General features: G+C 47.8%; 1 protein-coding gene across 2 annotated transcripts in view; it reads left to right on the top strand.

Annotated features, from left to right (window-relative positions):
* Window positions 1-2343: 2343 nt before the first annotated feature.
* The window catches only part of LOC144121153 (uncharacterized), a 24315-nt gene continuing 5102 nt past the window's right edge, over window positions 2344-21556 (top strand). The window contains exons 1-4 of one of the 2 annotated variants that reach the window (XM_077654148.1): window positions 2344-2572; window positions 6061-6174; window positions 7217-7270; window positions 21056-21349. In XM_077654148.1, coding sequence (XP_077510274.1) covers window positions 2522-2572; window positions 6061-6174; window positions 7217-7270; window positions 21056-21349 — 513 coding nt within the window. In that variant the 5' untranslated portion in view covers window positions 2344-2521. Of the gene's footprint in view, window positions 2573-6060; window positions 6175-7216; window positions 7271-21055; window positions 21350-21556 lie in introns of those variants that run through there. The other variant, XM_077654147.1, reaches the window with a different exon arrangement.

Genomic DNA, 21556 nt, shown 5'->3' with positions numbered 1-21556 from the left:
CACCCTAAAAATGTTAAAGAACATTCCTGCAAGACTAATATTTTTAAAGAATCGTTCTTTCCGAGAACGGCTCGCCAGTGGAATGCCCTACCTGCTGATGTTGTTCAGTGCGCAAGTGTATCATTATTCTCTCGCGCGCTGTCCTGAATTTCGAAATGTGCTCACCTTATTGTTACTTCCTTATATATTTTGGCTAAGACCGTGGCCTCAAGTTGCATTGCCTTTATTCTGATTTGTCATGTTTTTTCCCTTGTCAGCTCTCCAGTGTCTGCTGGTTTGTCTTTATGACGATTTGTTGCGATCCCATGCAAGAAATGTTCCTGATGCCTTGTACGCCTACTCCTGCCTAAAGCCTGGCACTCACGCTGGCAGTATTCTTGTAAATAAATAAAAATAAGAACATGCGCACTCGGCAGCTGGTAAAATGTTTGATTTTAAGTACAAGGTTGACGACAATTAAACTCACACTTGGTATTCGTCTTCTCTTGACTGCTTTTTTAACTTCAAATTTTTTTTCCAATCACCAGTATTCCTTGACCGCACCAGGGCGTATTTTCACACTTTAGCTCCTTTCAGTAACAACTCTCGCAAGAAATGTTCCACTGCCCTACTTCAGAGTACAACGAGGCCTAATGGCAAATTGCTTCTTTCTGCTGCTGTCGAATGTCCTTTGCCGAAAACAGATGCGCGAGACACTTATTCGTCGATCTCAAAAGCCACACCACCGGCGAACAGCGCTTGGCGGCGAAAAAAATAAAGGCAAATCGAGCGCTCAAGCACACCGCCACAAAGGACGCCGGTCATATTTGTTGTTTACTTCAGCGCGGCTCGCAAACGGCTTTGGCAAGTTTTGGCTAATTGTTGTTGTTGTTGTTGTTGTTGTTGCCTCAAATACGATGGCACATACCCACGGTGGTTGATTGGCCAGGGTTTGGTGCAGATCCAAACAGGGAAAATCTCCTCCAGGTTTATCTCAAGCGGCTCATAAATAGAGAGGACTCTGAGAGAAAAAAGAAATCACGAATTTTGAGAGAGCTTGAGGAAATCGGAGTGGAAATCGAGGAAACAAAGCGGTGCGAGTAGAATAACTAAATTTTAAGAATTAATCGGAAAGAAAATAATTTTGAGAGGAAAGTAAGGGCATCGAGAAGTTAACAGAAAAATCTCCCGGTTTCTATAATATCCTTGTGAAGAAGCTGACACACACCTTCCTAATGGCGTGCCCTTTGACTGTTGCACCGAAGGAGAGGAGGACAGGAAGAGTAAACGGCAGCCCTCATTGAGCATTGAGCTAGAGGTGGTGGTGCTGGTAGTGGTTGTTTATTAAAATAACAGTAAAAAGAAAGGAAAAAATTTTTGAGCTAGAGGATTTTCCAAAAACTGAATTCTCTGCCGTGCAATTGTAACGCCACCGTTGCCCTTTTTCTTTTACGCCAGGTTTTTCTTTTGCCATCAGGAATAAAAATAAAATGTAAAAGTGTGTTTGTAAAGTGTTTGAAATTGTAGTTTAACTTTCGTAATAACTTGAAGGGATTTTTTTTTCGTTAAAATCAATACAGGATTCAAGTCTAGCAAGAATCTGACCAATGTAAACAAACATGGCGGACCAAAATTAATGTCTGCTAGCATATTCGGGCATAATGAATTGTTCGCGTTGTTCGCGGCTTGCTATTTGTTCACTGCGGAACCTTTTGGAATGCATTAAGGCTCGATGTGAGGCGCATGTATTCTGCGTGATCCAGAATTTTACCTTACGGTCCGATGCTGGCAATATACTTGAAAAAGTAATTGAGAATACAAGAAAAAGAAAGTAGATGATAGTGAATTTTATATGGCGCAAGGGCAACTGCAGCCAAAGAGCGCCATGGCATAAGGTATTTCGCTTGCTCAAGGTGGGGCAAATACCCATTTCCCAAGCATTTCGCCCTGATTAAGTCAAGCACCAGGCCATGGGAAGCTTGTACCCATTGTATCACCGGTGGGTACCCGGAGGCACTGGAGATCGAACTCCGCACCGCCCGCATGCGAGGCGGATACTCAACCACTAGGCTGCCGCTGCGGTGAAAAAAAAAAAGTAGAGGACGGCAATATCTCTCGCCCACGCCATAATTATCATCACGGCATGGTTCCCGAGCTGTGTAGCTTCGTTACAATGTCCGCCCAAAACAGACCTGCATATCGCCCCATGCAGCTCTCATCATAAATATACGCCGCAGACCAGCCGTCGTGTAAATTAAGAAACGTGCAACTACGAAAGCACCCAGCCAGCGAACAGCAGACACGCGCTCATCTCGCGAATGAAAGCCGAAGAAGACACCATGCACAACGTGCGCTGCCCGCTCCGCGAGCCGTAGCTGTCTCGCGAGACGAACACGAGCCACGGTTCCAGAAAGGTCCTCATTCCAAGACGGTCACGTTTTTCCGCCCGTCGACGACTTCAGGGCCATCGAGTGAGCGGCGAGTCCAGCAGCAGTCCAGCTTCGGACGTCTTCTCCATGCCTTTCCAGCGGAGCCTATAGCCATGGAGGGCAAGTTGACCAAGCGCTCCAAAGCTCACCAAGCTAGACCGAAGGTACGCCGTATTTCTAACTGAAGCCCTCATCACCAGACGCTGCTCTCTGCCGCAGATGGCGGACTCTGCCCCTGCGTTGTGGCTTTCAACGTAGCGTAGTCAGCCGGGTACAGCCACCCCGTTGGGCTTCGGTACACTAACGCAGCTATAGTAGCATTTCGTTGACGCGCTCGATCAGCGTTGCGACCTTTACGCCAGCGTGCGACACGGAAAGAGCGCTTTGGAAATGTGTTTTGGGGAAAACGGCACCCGCCGCCGTGGCTCAGTGGTTAGGGCGCTCGGCTACTGATCTCGAGTACCCGGGTTCGAACCCGACCGTGGCGGCCGCGTTTCGATCGAGGCGAAACGCAAAGACGACCGTGTGCTGTGCGATGTCAGTGCACGTTAAAGATCCCCGGGTGGTCGAATTTATTCCGGAGCCCTGCACTACGGCACCTGTTTCTTCCTTTCTTCTTTCACTCCCTCCTTTATCCCTTCCCTTGCGGTGCGGTTCAGGTGTCCGGCGAGGTGTAAGGGATACTGCGCCATTTCCTTCCCCCCCCCCCCCAAAAAAAAAAATAATTGGTTTTTGAGGAAAGGAAATGGCGCAGGATCTGCCTCATATTTCTTTGCCGCGCCGTAAGGGAAGGGATGAAGGAGGGAGTGAAAACACTTTCAATTTTCAAACGGCCAAGGTGACCCTGCAGACTGCGGTTCTAAGAAGGAATTATTTGTTTCCTCCCCCGCTGTGGCGTCCCTCACAGTCGATATGTCGCTTTAAGCCCACATTCCCAACTTCCTTAACTGCCATTGTTTTCACCTTAAAATCTCCCGTCTTTTATGGTTGGCCTGAAAACATATTGGAATAACTTGTGGTTTTTGCCTTGGACCTTTGATGACAGTCAACCCCGGACGGTTCACGCGGTGATATGAGCTTCGGTCTGGTGAACTTATTCGATCGTAGGCCGGACGCTTAAGAGCAAGACGGTTTTTCTTAATTACGAGGAGTTATACAGCTTTTTCTCATTGGTCGCCCGGCAGGCCCAAAGTGAATGCTTTTAATTGTAATTGTTTTCTCGCTCAACGTTTTTCGTTGCTTTCAAATCGGCCCACAGAAAAAAAAGCGTTGCGCAGACACGCTATAATTTTGGGGCGCCGAGCGATGCGACTCGTCAGTGACAGCTGGGCTGGCGGTACGCAACGCGAGCTGTTCTTGGCGCTTTTTTCTACCTAACAGCAGCTCCTCAGCATTTGAGATATAGCTTTGTTAAGCGTTCTACGTGGCATTGCTGAAAGGCGCAGACCTCGCAAACCTAGCTTTATCCTGTAGCAATCAAATTAACTCCCTAAGAAAAAAATTTTCATTTACCTGCCGAAAAAGGCCCATGTAAATCCTCAGATTTTGTATCGGCGAGGCGTACCGTATGAGCCTTGGTCGGGGCTGTCCCGACTTTCTGCTTGCGACTCTACATCAGCACCGATTCTCCGCGCAACTCTGGAGCGCTTTGTATTCAGATAGATGATAGGAATGTCCGGACCCCGTAGAGTATCTGTTACGGGTCCAACTGGACTTAATTTTGGAAATGTGGCGGAGAGTTTGAAGGATGCTTCACTCCCGCCACCGGTTGGCCCGGTATTGCACTACCTCCGGGATCGGCCTTGTCTTTAGCGCGTCCTTACTATCCTGTCTTTCTATCCCATCTTCCAACTCTCCTACTATCTGCACGTGGTAGCGATTGTGGCTCGGCTAGAGCCAGTGAGCAGGCCTGTGCACTTTCCTTTTCTTCCTTCCTGGCAACAACAGACAACAGACAGATAGATGATAGCAAACACGGCTGTGGTTGTGCAACAATAACCGTGCAGTAGGTAGTGGGATATCATTTTAGATCGCGTTTGCATCGTGACACTGTATGTTGTCATCTGTTCGATTTATAGGGTTTGCGCATGCGCACAGCTGCTGCCGCACCTTATAAATAGCGCATCATATATAGTCGAGCTTGCATCGGGCAACGTAAAGTGAACTCGAGGGACAAAATAACGAATCGTCGTTCTGGCACACGAAATGGAAGAAGGACGGAAACATTGCTTGACAAAGAATCGTACGGCGTTTCTGCTCTTGTTGTTGTGCCATCATCTTTTCAGGCAACAACAACAAGAGCAGAAACGCCGCATGATTCGATGGGGGCAAAACGCGCACCCGCCCGCGTGCTGTGCGTTGAAAGCGCGCCTTAAGGAACCACGCAGGCTAGAAACTAATCTAATAAACTAATCTAACTAATCTAATAAACTAATAAACTAATCTAATAAACTAATTTAACTAATAGCATCGGTTCGAACCCGACCGCGGCGGCTGCGTTTTTATGGGGGCAAAACGCTAAGGCGCCCGTGTGCTGTGCGATGTCAGAGCACGTTAAAGATCCCCAGGTGGTCGAAATTATTCCGGAGCCCTCCACTACGGCACCTATTTCTCTCTTACTTCTTTCACTCCCTCCTTTATCCCTTCCCTTACGGCGCGGTTCAGGTGTCCAACGATATATGAGACAGATACTGCGCCATTTCCTTTCCACCAAAAACCAATTATTATTATTATTATCTCCACTAAAGCGCCTCTCATTGTCCCTGTGCAGTTTCGAGGCGTTAAATCGATGCGTCTGGCACGGCCAACATAATCCGGTGAAGCGCAGGTGCCGTTGTGCACAACGAATCGGCTGTCTGTTGAAGTACACGGTGGCACACGGACACGCAAGGGCCAGCCCGAAGCAAACCTGATCCACAGAAGTCCGCACGCACTGGTGCACATGCGTGGTATTGGTGGACTGTCTGCTTTGCTATTGATCATGACGGCAGGGAAATTAACTGAACTTTTCTCTGTCCAATGATTTGCTGATGCTTTCGAAGAGAAAATTCTGTTGCTCGGCAGCGAGCACGTGAGCGTGTTTTACCGTTCCATCAGCTACATGCAGATGTCAAAAACACACGCTCCATCGTTGGACACCTAAACCGCGCCGTAAGGGAAGGGTTAAAGGAGGGAGTCAAAGAAGAAAGGAAGGAAGAGGTGCCGTAGTGAAGGGCTCCGGAATAATTTCGACCACGTGGGGATCTTTAACGTGCACTGACATCGCACAGAAGACGCCCGTGTGCTGTGCGATGTCAGTGCACGGTAAAGATGCCCAGGTGGTCGAAATTATTCCGGAGCCCTCCACTACGGCACCTCTTCCTTCCTTTCTTCTTTGACTCCCTCCTTTAACCCTTCCCTTACGGCGCGGTTCAGGTGTCCGACGATATATGAGACAGATACTGCGCCATTCCCTTTCCCCAAAAACCAATTATTGGAATACTGCGAACAGGTGCAGAAATCTCGATATACCCCTTCCTCCGTGCTTGCGACACTACATCTCTCGAGTTCAGCGCGATGCGAGGCTATAAGCGCTTCTAAAACAGGTTCTCTGCTACAACTGCCTGAATTCGCCAAACTGATTTCCCCTTTTCACTGCTTTCGGCGAGCGCAGAGAGGTTCGGAGAAGCATGGAAAGCACGAGAAACGCGACCACGACAAGCACGGCAACCAGGGCAAACCCACCAGACCAGGAGAATCCAAGGATGCACCGGGAGCCGACAGCAAGGTGTGCATCTCGGCGAAGAAAGCCTGAATTTTTAGGTTTCTTTCTTGGCTGCCGCATGCTTACTTCGCGACAGCCACTAACGGTGCTCATGCCTGCCGCTTACTTTATCGTAATTTAATTCGACGCTTCAACATTTCATTCACCCATTCAACCTCTATTCTATAGGTCTCTATTAATTAATAGAAACATTTAGAACACAGTGGTGCTATCGGTTAGGGACATAGCGGAATAGGGGGGGGGGGGGGGGTGGCAGTACGCAGGCACTGTTCCCCCGCTCTTCCCCTATGCCCCTAATCGATAGCGTCACCCTATTCTCAATGTACCTAGTTCCCAGCATTTTACGCGGACGCGTAACCCTGCGTTATTGGGATGACACTACTATGTCTCTTTGCCTACACTGGCTCCAAAGACTGCTGGCTTAATTGCTTCGTATAACAATATCCGCCTGCAAGGTGTCATACCGGATGTCTAGAATGAAACGCTCTTCATCCAAGTAATGATGCGTCCGTTGGGCGAAAAGCTTCAGCAAGAAAGGAGCTGCTCAAAAGGCCCACTACAAAGCTACACACATACTGTCGTCGCCGCGTATTGGTAGCTGCACATGCGACATGAGTGACTAGATATGGCAAGCAGTAGTCAGGAAAAGATATTTGTTACTACCACTATGCACTGCCTACATAGCAGTGGAGTCGGCAATTTCGCGGCTTCATGCATGATGATACTGTTTCCTCTCTGCTCTTGTTTGGCTAACGTCAAAAGCAAAACGACGGAAGCATGAATACCTAAACTCCTAACGTACACTTTTTTTAAAATGGTATCAAAATGGTCATTTAGTACCCGTACTGCCATCTTTTGGCAAACAAAAAAAATGCTTTGAACAACCCCTGCTCACCTTAAAAGGACAGTCACCAAACACACGACTGGCTGGACTCGGCAGGAGCGAGAAATGTCATCTTTTGACGAGCCTGGCTCGTCCAAGTGCACTAGCGGGTTAAGGCGTGCCTTCCCGTGCAAACTTGTGCCTTGGTATTTCTCGTTTCAGTCACCTGAAGACGACAAGGCAGCCGATCCATTTCCACTACCGGATGCTCCGCCGGTAAGAGACAGTGGAAACCATACTTACAGTAGCTGCGAACGGAGCAATGTTGTTCTTCACTTTATGTCCGAGCTTTACTTGGAAGCCTGCACTTATGGCTTTCGGCTGCTGAGCACATGGGAGGGGAATGAAATCCCAGCCGCGGCGACCACGTTTTGATGGAGGCTAAATACAAAAATACGCCCATGGGCTCAGCGATATCAGTGCACGCTTTAGTAAAGAACCCCAAGCGGTAGGGACAGTCGCTGCGCCTTTGCCTTCCTCATAACCAATTTTCGCTTTTTTTTTATGACATTGGTGTTTACGAGCGGGCAGCGGCGTATGTTAAAAATGACGGTAGCATGATTGTGAATTGCAACTTTTCTGTTCGCTGTAATATCGCAAGTTACGTCAGACAATATGCAAGTTTCACAGGAACCGCCTTCGCATATTTTGATTCATTGCTTGAAACGGGTAACAACAATGTGCCGTTAGTGATGCAACCAACCCACACGCGATTCTTTGAAAACAACGTAGTGGCCTGCGCTGTTAGCGAAGCTTCGGGCCGCGCATGACCCGATAGCGCTATGTAAGCGGGGCGCTAATGTTGAGCGTAGTTTTCTTGATAAATGCTGGCACAAACTGAACAAGAAAAGTGGCTAGAGGATCACAGCACCTTCATCTTTCCTGATACAGGAGAAAGCACGCTTCGACTCGCTGAAGCCATGCTTGTTGCAGCTACTCTGAGTTGGCCTCTGCCATTGATTACATTTATCGGAGTGCGGACGGAGTTAGCTTGTTAGATGGCAGTGCATTGCAGGACGCTCGATCAAGGAGAGAGGGAGAGGCGAGTGGAACTGTAAGGTGGGCGCCACTGTCCGCGATAAAAATGGTCGCATAGTGTCTGAGAAGGAGGCAGGGGAGGAGGGTTACGCTGAATTATCAGCTTCGTGATTGGCCACATTTTTGATGCGGCAGAAAACAGCACAGCCTCCGCCTTTCTACTCGCCGCGGTGGCTCAGTAGTTAGGGCGCTCAGCTACTGATCCGGAGTACCCGGCTTCGAACCCGACCACGGCGGCCGCGTTTCGATGGAGGCGAAACGCAAAAGGCGCCCGTGTGCTGTGCGATGTCAGTTCACGTTAAAGCTCCCCAGATGGTCGAAATTATTCCGGAGTCCTCCACTACGGCGGCTCTTTCTTCCTTTCTTCTTTCACTCCCTCCTTTCTTCTTTCACTCCCTCCTTTATCCCGTCCCTTGGTGTCCAGCGAGATATGTGAGACAGTTACTGCGCGGTTCGGGTGTCCACCGAGATATGTGAAACGGTTAATGCGCCATTTCCTTTCCTCAACACCAATTTTCAATTTTCCTCCGCTGTACGACCGCTACATTTACGGTTTATGGTTCATGGAGGTTTAACGTCTCTGAACGACTCTGGTTATGAGGGAGGCCGTAGTGAAGGGCTCCAGAAATTTCGGCCACCTGTGGTTCTTTAACGTGCACTGACATCGCACAGTACAGGGGCCTCTAGAGTTTCGCCTCCATCGAAATTCGACCGCCGCGACCGAGATTTGCTGATAAACAGTTACATTTACCGTGTTATACCGTGTCCCTAATACTGCGTTGTTCCCCTCCCTTGTTGTGCGCTATGAAACCACATGTCATTTACCCCCTGACCCGAACCGTAACCCTTCAACGCTTTAAAGGCGTAAAGTTCTTCGATGTTGAACACTTTTTTAGGCGGCAGTTGATTCCAACGATTTCTCCATTGTCAACAGCACGGCAGCACAAAGAGTTCGTGCTCCACTCTAGCGCGCGCCATTGCCCAGTCCCCTACTTGGGGTGCTCACGTAACGTTACGGGAGCCGTCTTTTGTCCAGCGCGTAGCTGCAACAAAATGGCGACCGCTGGGACTTCGGTGGGTGCTCTCTATACCGTTAAAATTTGTGGCCGCAGTGCGCATCTATGGTGGCGCCATTTATCTGGAGATGTTCCACGTCCACAAGGTGACGAACGTACCCCGGGGGTGTTACCTGCGATTTGTCAGGCATATCTCGAAGCATTTGTATATGAGAGGCCATATTTCGCTGAAGGCAAGGTGTTCGAAATTAATGCCTCCACTACGGGTTTTCGCATAACCGACCTGCTGCTTCGGGACGTTAAACTCCACTTACCAAATATCTTAGTGAAAATGCATCAGGTGCACTAAGGGAGTCCGAGCTCGTCCTTTTGTCTAGAGCCTTCGAAATATAGTGCGCTGGGTGTCCTACGCTGGCGTCATTAATAAATGGACCAGGGATCGAAGCGATATCGTACTGTGTGTGCCGTTTCCTGAAAATCGTTCGCTGAGGGAAGCTGTCAATGCGCCCAGAATAATAATAATAATAATAATAATAATAATAATAATAATTGTTTTTTTGGGGGGGGGGTGGAGAAAATGGTGCAGTATCTGTCTCATATATCGGCGGACACCGGAATTCCAACAACATATCATGTAACATGGGGCTGCTACGGTCAAAAGCCCCCCGAACTGGACAAACATCTCTCCGAGGAACAGTGGGAGTCTGCCCTGCTCAGCTCTGACTTGGCGACGCAGCGAAAGCTGATATCCCAAGCAAGAGCAACTGCGGTGGACATTGGGTTCCTGAAATAAGGACTCCACCCAAAATCTGTATTTTCGCCTCTCTATCCTACCTTTTTTGGAATAAATGTTTTCTACTACTACTACTGCCTAAACCGCGCCGTAAGAGAAGGGATAAAGGAGGGAGTGAGAGAAGAAAGGAAGAAAGAGGTGCCGTAGTGGAGGGCTCCGGGGCCCAGAAGTGCTCCGTTCGAGCGCTCCAGACAAGTGTGCAGGGGCAGGGTACTGTGCATGCGAGATGATCGGCACCGGAGGCGCGTCCGACAAGATGCAGACAGGGACGCGGTTGTCCGATGCCTGAAAGCGACGACGTTGCGAGTTCGTAAGTCACGCCTAGTTCTGTTCAGAGCAACGCTATAGTTTGTCCCAACTTGCAGGCCATCTGAGAGGCAGATTCCGCGTGCTTCGAATGACACATGACATCTACAGATTTCATTTCATGACGTCATGCAAATTACTGACAGGAATTAGGGGGGGGGGGGGGGGGTCCGTAATGTTGGTACTGCATGACTGTCGATCAAGTCTTGGATGTTTCACAGCGGTAATGTTGGAGGGACTTTTCATCTGGGTAGAGGGTTTCACTTTTACCGTCGTTTTTCGTAATCGACAGCTACCGCTTTTTTCTGTGGGACAAACACTAACCAGGCGAAAACGCGGCGTTCTGGGCGCTTTCGAGACTCTGCCTTCTCTGGCTTGGGAGAGCCTGGCAGTGCGCGAATGTATAGAGTCGGGAACGGTTAAGCACAAAGCGTCGAGGCGCGCTTATTGCGTCTTGCCCGTGAGGACATGACGCCACTTGAATACGCTCAGCAAATGTGCGGAAGCTTGCTTCATAGCGCTTCGGATGTACAGTCTTGGTCAAAAGTGCTAAGGCCACAGCACCTGCAGCGAAATGAATAGGGTCATTCGAAACACAAGTCAAGGAGGATGCTTCTCAACATCCAGAAAAAAACCTCTGCGATCATTTCAGGGTTCTTCTGCCTTTAATAGTGCCGTGATGGCTCTATTATGGGGCTGAAGGGCAAAGCCTTTGGCCTTAAGACTTTTGACCAAGACCACGCCTTGCTTGCTGTTTTGAGTGGCGTCGCACTGGCGACGTGCGACCGTGAGGGGTGGTAAAATGTACGGAGAATATATCACGCGATATTTTTTACCCGATTGCAAACATTCCACGGCAGCTTGCGTCACTGACAACATTGGGAATCCTTCCGCCGGAATATCCGGTCTGCCACTCTCGCCACTTGCTCCATCGCGTGTACCGGCGATGCCGCACGAACCAGGGCTCTGGAGAAATTTGGTGTCTCGGATGGTGTTTTCTATGGTTGCGTGCGAGACAAGTAAACGGTGAAGTGTGTTATAATATAGCGGAACGAACCGTTGCACCAAACGAGGCGAGGGAGGAAAGAGCCAAGGTGCAGTTTTCAGAAAGTATAGGTAAGCGCGGGTTAAAGGATTAAAGACAAAAAAAAAGGTATGTCGGGCCGAGAAAGTAAGTAGCGAGGATGAGATGAGAGGTTCAGTGCTAGGGTTCATGTGTTCCTGCTTGCCACCTTCGCCGGATGTAGTCGAGTTTTAAATGCAAGCTAACTTTCGCAATGTTTTACCGTGCTTGCTTTGTCGTCATAGTCACTCTCTCACGCCCAGGGCCAGCCGGTATCATCACGTCCCGCTGGTAGCCGATCCAAGTTGATGACTCTGCTTGCCATTGGCGCTGCCACCTTAGCAACTCTAATGCTTGCCGTTGCGGTGCTTGCAAAGATAACCCGAGCTCGCTCGGTACTGATATGCTCGAGCCCAGGATGCCTAGAGCACGCCAAAGAGCTGAAGAGCGCCATGAACACCAAAAGCAATCCGTGCACCAACTTCTACAGCTTCGTGTGCGGCTCATGGACGCCTGTCGGAGACGAGAGTTCCATGATTGAGCGAATGTACGCCAAAATGCGTAGCATAGCCATACAAGAGCTGGAGGGAGATCCGAAACAGGCCCCGGTTCCGCTAGCACCCCTGTACTTCCGAAGTTGCATGGCCGCCATACCCGACAATTTGGTCCAGAGCGAGATTGAGAAATTCAAGCGTTTCAAGAGAGGCTTGGGCCTCACCTGGCCCGAAGAGTGGCCGGAGAGCATCCATATCAACGAGCCCCCGCTGAAGATCCTGATCAACTTGTCGGTGAATTGGAACATTCATTTGATTTTCAGATTGCGTGCCATGCCCGGGTACCACGGGCGACCCAAGGCGCTGTATATCAGTAATGGAGACTGGAATCCCACGTGGGAAAACATGACGGAGGAGCAGTTCGGAGCAGTTGTCAAGCAGCACTGCGACTACTTGGGCGTGCCTAAGCCGGGTGACCATAAGGAGCTGATGAAGTATATGCAGAAAATCACCAATGCAACTGTGGCGTTCCCTGCAGACGCCAGTTACGAAGATAGGAAGACGATCAAGGATATCAACCATGATGATATGTTGACGCAGCACCTGAACGATATTTATAGCCCTCAGTTCTCCTGGAAGCAAGAGGACGTTGTGATAATCCAGCACCCTGACTTACTCATGCGTCTGGAGCACTTGCTAACAACAGTGCCCGAAGCGCCGTTGCGGATGGGCCTTTCGTGGGTGATCATTCACCTGTACCTATGGAAAGTTATTGGAAAACCAGAGCTGTGGGCAAAGGGCGACGCAGATGCGCTCCAGACCATGACAAAACAGACCTGCTTGACGCACTTGGAAACGACATTCGGTCTGGCCGTGTCTGCCAAGCGCATCCGCGAGCGCTTCAACAGAACCTTGCGTGACGCCGTAAACAGCTTTTTCGACACACTGAGAGGCCAAATAGAGAGCAAGATAACCGGTGCCACGTGGATCGACGATGTGGTCAAGAAGAAGTCCATCGCCAAGCTGGAAGACATCTGGAGAGACGTGTTGCCCGACGACCGCTTCTTTTCTTTCTACAGCCTGGCGGCGCTGTACAAGAACTTCCCTGCGGTCGGCAACTCATTCATGGACAACTTCATTGGCATGGCCAAGGCGTTACGAAAGACAATGGACAAAGACGACTTCATCACTGTCTTCAGCAAAGAGCTGGGCAGCGGTAGCGTGGCCAGTCGCTACAGCTACTACTACAACAGCGTTTCCATGGATGTCGGTGCTCTTGAGCCTCCTTTGGTCTACGAGGACGGTACGCTGGCCATGTCATTCGGCTCCCTGGGGACGATCCTGGCGTCTTCATTGGTGCGGGCGTTCGACCCTCAAGGCGTGCTCTACAACGAGAAAGGCGAAGAGGAGCCATGGTGGAGTGAGGGACGCGAGGAATTAGACAAGCGCTTCAAGTGCAACCTCGGCGCCGCTTCCTCCGCGGCTTCGTCTCGGAAGGAATCGCCAACGGGTGCCTATGCCGACCCGTATTTGTTCTCGTTGACGGTGGCTGTGCGCGTCTCTTATGAGGCATACCGTGCGGCCATATATAGCTTGAATTTTGGAGAGAGCACAGTGATGTACCTGCAGGGACTCGCCTTCTCAGACGTCCAGATGTTCTTCATGACATTCTGCCTCATGACCTGCGCTACTGATAGCAACGGCGACTACTGCAATGTGCCCATGCGCCACTCGAGCAAGTTCGCTGCCGCTTTCCATTGCAACCCCGGTACCGAGATGAATCCTGTGGATAAGTGCACGTTATTTTGACTGACAATCGGCTCTGCGTACATATTTGACTCTTTCACTTAGCGTGGGTCACCTAACACCCACTTTCTTTTAACACGTTGCTTCGCGTCGCTTTTCAACTAGTCATGCAAACCCACCGCGCCTCTCGTCGAGATAGTGTGTGCTGTTCGATGTCTGCTGCGGACACAAAGACAGCGGTGCTTTTCTCATACGGCCTGCACCAATTGCACGCCCGGGGCAACGAACTCGTCCGTGTTGCTATATACTACATGTTGTTTTCGTGGGTGGCCTGTTAATGCCATAGCGCTTAGTGCTTAGCACTGAGATGATCGCCCGAGCTTCGGCCGTCATGAGTCGGAGTAACAGGCTACACCGTGATCACCGTATGTTTTTTTTTTATATGTATATAACCGCTTGCAATAGGTAGATTTACGGTTCGCAATTGCTTTCATGAAGAGCTTGTTTTAAAACAGACCTGTTTGAAGCCTTAATTATTGCACCACGCTTACGTCAGAGCTCTCAAGCTCTATGCTCCGGTATTTGTTCGTGCAATTTGCAATTGTAACGCGTGCACTATACGTTGGCTTTTGTCACAGGGACTCCGCGAACAGGTGGCAGGGGAATATACACTACTAGTGCGTGATGTCTGCTCACTATTTCCGACACGTTTTCTCGTTGTGCCTTGTGATGAAGCTGTCCTACGTACGTTGCGCTGCGTCGTGTTTCGGTGCTGTGCTAGCTATAGCTCGCTCGCACATAGCGCTCGCTAGCGCAGTACTTTCCTAAACTGTGCCTTGCACGATCTCTCTCTTAGGGTGTGCCAAACCAGCGGGGAAAGACTAGACGCACCCTCGGAACTGTTCGCGTTTCGTAAAGTGCTCGCTGAGGACGGGGAGGGTTTTTCTTTTTGTACTAGGCTGAAAACCAATATACTACTCGCTTTTCAATGTCAGTTCTATTTAAAACACCGTACCCAGTTCGTGGATGTAGATGGCGCTTGCTCTCCTCTTCCTGTCTCCTCAGGTGTTCCCCAAGAGAGTGCACTTGGCCCCTTACTGTTTTTAGTTTAAACGATGAAGTTCCTGCCATTGATTCCAGTGTTATGGACAGTCTCCTTGCGGTCTACTACATGATGTATAATTCACCTTCTGATAAAGCGTTGCTAAATACTGCACTTAACGACGTTATGATCTGGGGCGACAAGTAGAGCAATGGTGATTATAATTTAGATAAGACTGTATGCGCATAAGAAAGAATATGTCACTGAGGATCAACTACTCAAATAATACCTATTTCTGAGCTTACATGCTACAAATACTTAGGTGATATGATTAATTCCCAGCTTAGCTGCACTGACCGCATATATATGTCAACATCTGCAAAAAAATTTCGTCTCTTGAAGCATAAACTGAAAGGAACATCCAGTAGAGTTGACATATTGGAACTGGACAATACACAGACGGGCAGTGGGCTTTATATAGAATAAATTAAAAATGCTGACACTCATAGTCTAATGGTAGCCAGTCAAATAAAGCCCCTCCACCTCAGACACGAAAATTTCTCGATTGATAATTCTTCATTCGCTGGTAAATAGGAAATTTGGAATCTCACCAGAACCTAACGCCCTACACTCTAATGCCCGCGCCACGCGTGCAAAACAAATGGCAATGAATGCTTAAGGCGTTAAGTCAATGCCATTATTTTCGGAGTTGATTTTACAAACCCACATTTAATGTCATTACACGAAAGGGACGAGGGCAATAACGCCTGCGAGGCATTTAAAACTCACCTCAATAGAAGCAGCGCTGATCACAATATCTCGGGGATGCTGTTCAAATGTAATATAAAAAATATTTGGCAGAAAATACCGCTGTTCTTGCTTGAAAAGTCGAAAAAGCAGTCAAACTCGTGTGTCAGCACACATGCCGAGAGAATCCGTCAGAAGTGCATGTAAAAATGGCGCCCTTCGCATCTAAAATGCAGTAGAGATGCCTCATCTGACTGAAAGCTATGAATTAAGCATTCGCTGCTGATTAGGCAGTTGTCAATAAGAAAGTTGACTGCTTTTCTGCGTGTGTAATGGGGACTAGAGTAAACATTGCTCGGGCAATTGTGTTGTGGGCAACTCAGCAGGTCGCGAACGGCCGTAAGGCTGATGCCATTAATTATACGCGTGTGGCACCGCGCGAATGCCGTTCACGCTTAATTAAGGCAGTAAGCATTTAGTGGCATTAAATTTGCCCGTGTGGCACGGGGAAACCAGGCACAAGTACAATTCCACCTTGCTCCTACTTTGCAGGACTAACCAATAAAAATATGCATATTTCCCGTGCACTATAGCAGACGAATTCATTACCTCAAGCGTTGTTTAAAAATCAAAATTTTGTGAACGCCGTAAAAGAAGACCTGTTATACTGTTTATATTTCATCTTTCGGATACTTTGTTTATCTGCAGTTTTGTAGTCTCACCACTGCATTGAATTGTGTTGCTTCTTGGCGTTACGAACATCGATTCTTTCTAGTTTTTCCCCATCCTGCCTCGACCATATGAGGTCTGCAGTCTTGTGCAGATAAAAGATCAAAATAAGCCTGACAGCTTTCAGTGATACATGCACAAAACTTGTTTGGTGTCGCCGGAAGCGGGCAGAGTGGGTGAGGGAACGAACGCGGGTTAATGACATCCTAGTCGCGAAATCAGGAAGAAGAAATGGGCTTGAGCAGGGCATGTAATGCGAAGGCAAGATAACCGCTGGACCTTAAGGGTAGCAGAGTGGATTCCAAGAGAAGGCAAGCGTTGAAGGGGGCGGCAGAAAGTTAGGCGGGCGGATGAGATTAAGAAGTTCGCGGGGATACGGTGGTCCTGAGATAGGAGTGCCGCTAATGGACGGGCTTAATATGTATTTGGAACACTTAGTGACAAGCCGCGTAGAACCATCTTACCAAAGGCATGCGAAATGAACGCAGAGAATTGTCTTCACGACGGACGCTTGCATGGGTAAGTACTTTATGCGCCCTTCCTACCCTAAATTTTGCGAGCGCACAGAACACCACGTGTTGAATCGATCGAGGCTGGGTGACCTGCGGCGCGTCCGCATAAGAAACTGTAATAAAATAGAATTATGACACGGAATGCTGGCTCCCTTGTTCCTCGACCATCACGATCGAAACAACTCAATAAATGGTGGTAATACGCGGGACATGAGCATGCATTCTGGCACGGCAGTTTAGCATGACGGAAGCTGTAAGAATAAACAGTTCTCTAAACAATAAATTATTACCGATGACTGTATGCAAGGAATTGAGTTCGCTATGGGCGCCTTTAGTGCTTGGCGGCAGTAGGGTCCCACTGCTGCTGCAATTACTATCGCTGCAACTAATATTACATCATTGTTGCTATCACTAATTCGAATAGCAGTACTATTCTCAGTAAAGGTTCTTCGGAATGGTATGGTACATATGATATGAAATGAGCAACTGCAGCTGTGAAGGACGCAGCAGTGGAGGCTCTGGATTAATTTGGGCCGCCTGGTGTTCATTGTATTTTGTATTCCGCCGCTACCGAAATACGGACGCTGCGATCGGATTCGTACTGGCGACACCGGGACCAGCAGCCGATCGCCAGAGCCACTGGGCCATCGCGGCGGATTCTTCTTTAGAAAAGCTATTGCATATAGTTTGGAAGAACTTCTGGAGGCCCGTGTACTGTGCGACGTCAGTGCACGTTAAAGAACCTCAGGTGGTCGAAATTTCCGGAGCCCTCCACTACGGCGTCCCTCATAGCCTGAGTTGCTTTGGGACGTTAAACCCTATAAACCAAACCAAACCAAACCAGAACTTCTATTTGGGCTAGAAGGTTCATTTCGATCAAGAAAGGAAAACAGTGGCGCCGAAAAAACACACAGTAGAAGAACGACGTAGGACAAGCGCTAACTTCATCTGACTTTATTCCTTGAAAAGCGAGCAAATATACAGAAAATCTAGGCATTCGCAGACAGAAATCTGACGTGCGTTCAACAAAACCGTTCAAGATATGAAATCTCAGCTTTCACAAGGTTCACAGATGAAGGAAGGAAGGAAGGCCTCAGACGTTGCTGGCACATACCCACTACGGGGGAGTGGCCAAGACACAGGCGGTTAATCACTGACACACCCTTTTCCTCTTTTTCTGATGTGAAAAAGTGTGAACCACGACTTCATGAGATAAAGATTCTGGGCAGGAGTGATAGTAAGGCACGAGAGGTTTTAGAGGCGTACCACATCAGAAAAAGAGGAAAAGGACGTGTCAGTGATTCATCTGTGAGCCTTGTGAAAGCTGATATTTCATATCTTGAACGGTTTTGTTGATCGCACGTGAGATATCTGTTTGCGCATGCCTAGATTTTCCGTATATTTGCTCGCTTTTCAAAGAATAAAGTCAGATGAAGTTAGCGCTTGTCCTACGTCGTTCTTCTAATGTGTGTGTTTTTTTTCGGCGCTACTGTTTTCTTTTCTGGATCGAAAACTAGTGCATAATTAATTTCTTCACTTTTAATGTGCGTCGTGAAGATGTAAGCGCATCTCTATTTCTTGTAAGGGAAGCTACTACAGCAAGACCAACAACACAGGACCACTGTGAACTCTTTTACGAGGCATCACCAACAATGAACCCCTCTGAAGCTTAGGTGTAAGAGTGTTACCCGTTCAGAAAAAATGAACTATCCCGAACATGCCCAATGTATTTTGCAACGTGACTTCATTGGAGTGATTTCGTAGGTTTAATATGAAATTGTAAGAAATCTCTAGCACTTCATTTCATTTGGCTTCTGACGTCATATCAGTCATATTCTGCGCTGTCATCCATTGATTTGCACAAAAAGCCTGCATAATTTATTCATTTGCCATCTTCACAGTGAATACAAAATAAAACAGCACTTTTATTCCCGGCCACCCAACGTTCTCCCAGTAGTCATTTTACTCCTATGCCAATTGTTCAATGCCTCGTTTGAGTGTACGCAAAGAAAGTTAGCAGACGGATTAGCATGGTTAAATGCGGAATACTTTGCAGTAGCACCTGACTCACTTGGTTTGGCGTTGTTTTGCATTGTTCGGAAAACTTGCATGATGGACGGGCTGTTCTTTGAACAGAAGACTGACTTTAGTCAAATTATTTTTTTTTATCTCAGGAAATTGTATAACTCAAATCGCTGTGGAAGTCCTCTTGGTCGCATGTGCAGCCTTGCCTCGATCCTTCTAGTGTGCTGCTGCCCCCCATGCGGTTTTTAAATTTGCTGTCTCTCTAGTCGCAACAAAACAGCTGCACATATAAAACATGTGTATATATTATAAACAAAACCGTAGCATATGGACGGGACGTAGAAGGGCGAAGACAGGATGGTTGCTACACTTACTACTGAAATGAATGAAATGCGACAGTAAACCACACCCCATCGCAGAGCAACAACACGCATGCGCATAACATAAAACAAGGTAAAAACAAACTGATAATCTTAAAATGTGTAGAAAAAGATAAAAAAGGAGAAAAGAGAAAGAGCGATAGATAATAAAAGGTGCTAAGAAAACTCAAGTGCGTTTTAAAAACTTCAATTCCTTCTCCATCAATGGAGAACACACACACGCACACGCACACACACACACACACACACACACATATATATATATAAATATATGTGTGTGTGTTCGACTAACATACACCACAGGTTCTAAAGTATGCACGCAGCGAGGAAGCAATCGCGAACAATTTTCTTTGCTCCTCTCTTGCCACACCTTGCACTAATTTGTGTTTATGGGCAAGAATATGGTAGCCAGCAATGCTATGCTGTCACCACGTTTGTCGCAGCATTCATAGCCGAGGGCAGGCATGACGGGGCGTGCCAAATGAACATTGTTCTTTGAAGAAAGCAAATGGCGCTGTAATTGTGTCAGGTCTCAATGGACCTTTGAACCGTGCGGTAATGGAAGGGAGGAAGGTGGGAGCGAAAGAAGGAGAGAAAGGAGGTGTCGTGGTGGAGGGCTTCGAAATAATTTTGACCTTCTGAGGAAATTTAACGTGCACTGACATATATCGCACAGCACACGGGTGCGTTTGCATTTTGCCTCCGCCAGGTTCGAACCCGGGAACTCGGATCCGGCTCAGTAGCCGAATGCCTAACTACCGAGGCACTTTTTACATGCGGGACACACAGCTCCCCAACGAAGACCACTCCCATAACATATGATTATGCTTCCAAGTGTATGCTTCAATAATACAGCATAAGCCCATCAATTAGTGTTATCTCGACAATCTAAAGACGGGCGCCAAGAAGGAGCCCGCTTCAAGGGTCACCAAGCTCATGTACAATGCTGGTTTCCGGAAAGAAAAGAAAAATAGGTTTTGTTTTGCTAAACTAAAAAAGAATTCACAGGGACATCTAACTACATTATGTGTTGACAATGCAATAGCATTAAAATCTGTCTCCTTAGCCAGAAGTGACATCACTTCTGGTCTAATACGTATCATCCCTCCAGCCAATGAGAAGTATCTTGTCTGGCGGCATCACTTTTTTTTTGCCAATGGGCGCATTTTATGACTGGCAGCACATTTTGGTCCCTTGAGGCTTCTAATGCTATCACATGTAAAATTTACCGAGTGGCCGCATCCATGGCATATATTCAAGTGCCTTAACATAGCGACCAAAAAGTGTGATGTCAGTGATCAAAGGTTACGCGATCAGCAAGCTGTTAGCAAAAAAAATGAAAAATAACATGATGAGTACCGAATTCATGCCCTTTCCTATATATAACAGAGCACATCCGTGATGCTGAACAAACAAAAGAAACAGCAAAACAAACAGTGCATACAGATCATTGTACTTTAAAGGTGCCAAAAACCACACACACACGCGCACCTTAAAAGTACAATCATCAATTACCAACTAGCCCAACAAGAAGTTCTCTTAAGTGCATACAGAACTCATCCCATAAGGCATAGAACCATACATGTCAGTAAAATAAGTCATCGGGAGGGTTTGACAGACAAAAAGAGAGACAGAATTTAACATACGAACTTTCTTTTTCCCTGCTTTCCTTGTACTAACAAATCACGCGCACCAGTCGCATATTGCATAATACTGTGCTGTATTGTACGAATACAGTGCAATATCACACTCTAGTTCGGATGTGCGTGAGACAACAATCTTTGTGTACCATTCATTTGCCGTGAACGCCAGCTACAGTAAAGTGGCGATGATGAATTGGTTCTGTGGCGAGCGACTCCGCTTCGACGGACGCTGCCATGTTGCATGACCCCAGCCGGAGTTACAGGGGTTACAGTATCTAGCTAATCCGAAGATCCAAGGGGTGTCCGCGTTGTGCGCACATGCACTGATGCCCCGCTGATTCCCTAACCGATAGGGTCGCCGTATTCTTAAACTGGGTTACTAGCAAGTAGAACAGGGGATAGGGTAATAGCGAGATGCAAGTGCGCATGCGCAGAACAACAACCTGAGGGGCGTTATTGTTCTGCAGGTCCGCTTGGAGGACGGTTCGACAGGGAGCATAGCACACTACGTGCGTCAGTCACTTCCGGCAGCGTCGTCCACTCTTCCAGCGCAAAGGGGAAAAACGACTTCAACAGGGAAAACAAATGGCCTTATTAAAAATTTTTTATTGCATTCGCCGCGCAATAAAGATGGCAAAGTCAACAAAATAGGCAGGTTACAATACCTCTGGTTTCTCACTGCAATTAATATACAATATGGCACTAACACCCTTACAACGCACAGCTCCCACTGCCATCAGGAACCGCTGATGAACACATAGAACACAAATATTATAGAAATGACTAGTGATGTATTACCGAAATGGCTGCATTGCTTGCAACCAGCAAACAGCATTCCACACAAAAAAACTGCCCATATACATTAAGGTATGACATCAAGGCAAAAAGAAAACATAGAATGTCATGTGGGACAAACTTTTCTCCAAGAGTTTCTTGGTTTCTAGACATCAACTTGAAGCAAATGACCG

The sequence above is a fragment of the Amblyomma americanum genome, chromosome 2 (genome assembly GCF_052857255.1).
Source record: "Amblyomma americanum isolate KBUSLIRL-KWMA chromosome 2, ASM5285725v1, whole genome shotgun sequence".
Lineage (NCBI taxonomy): Eukaryota > Metazoa > Arthropoda > Arachnida > Ixodida > Ixodidae > Amblyomma > Amblyomma americanum.
This window is presented reverse-complemented; position numbering and strand designations above follow the sequence as displayed.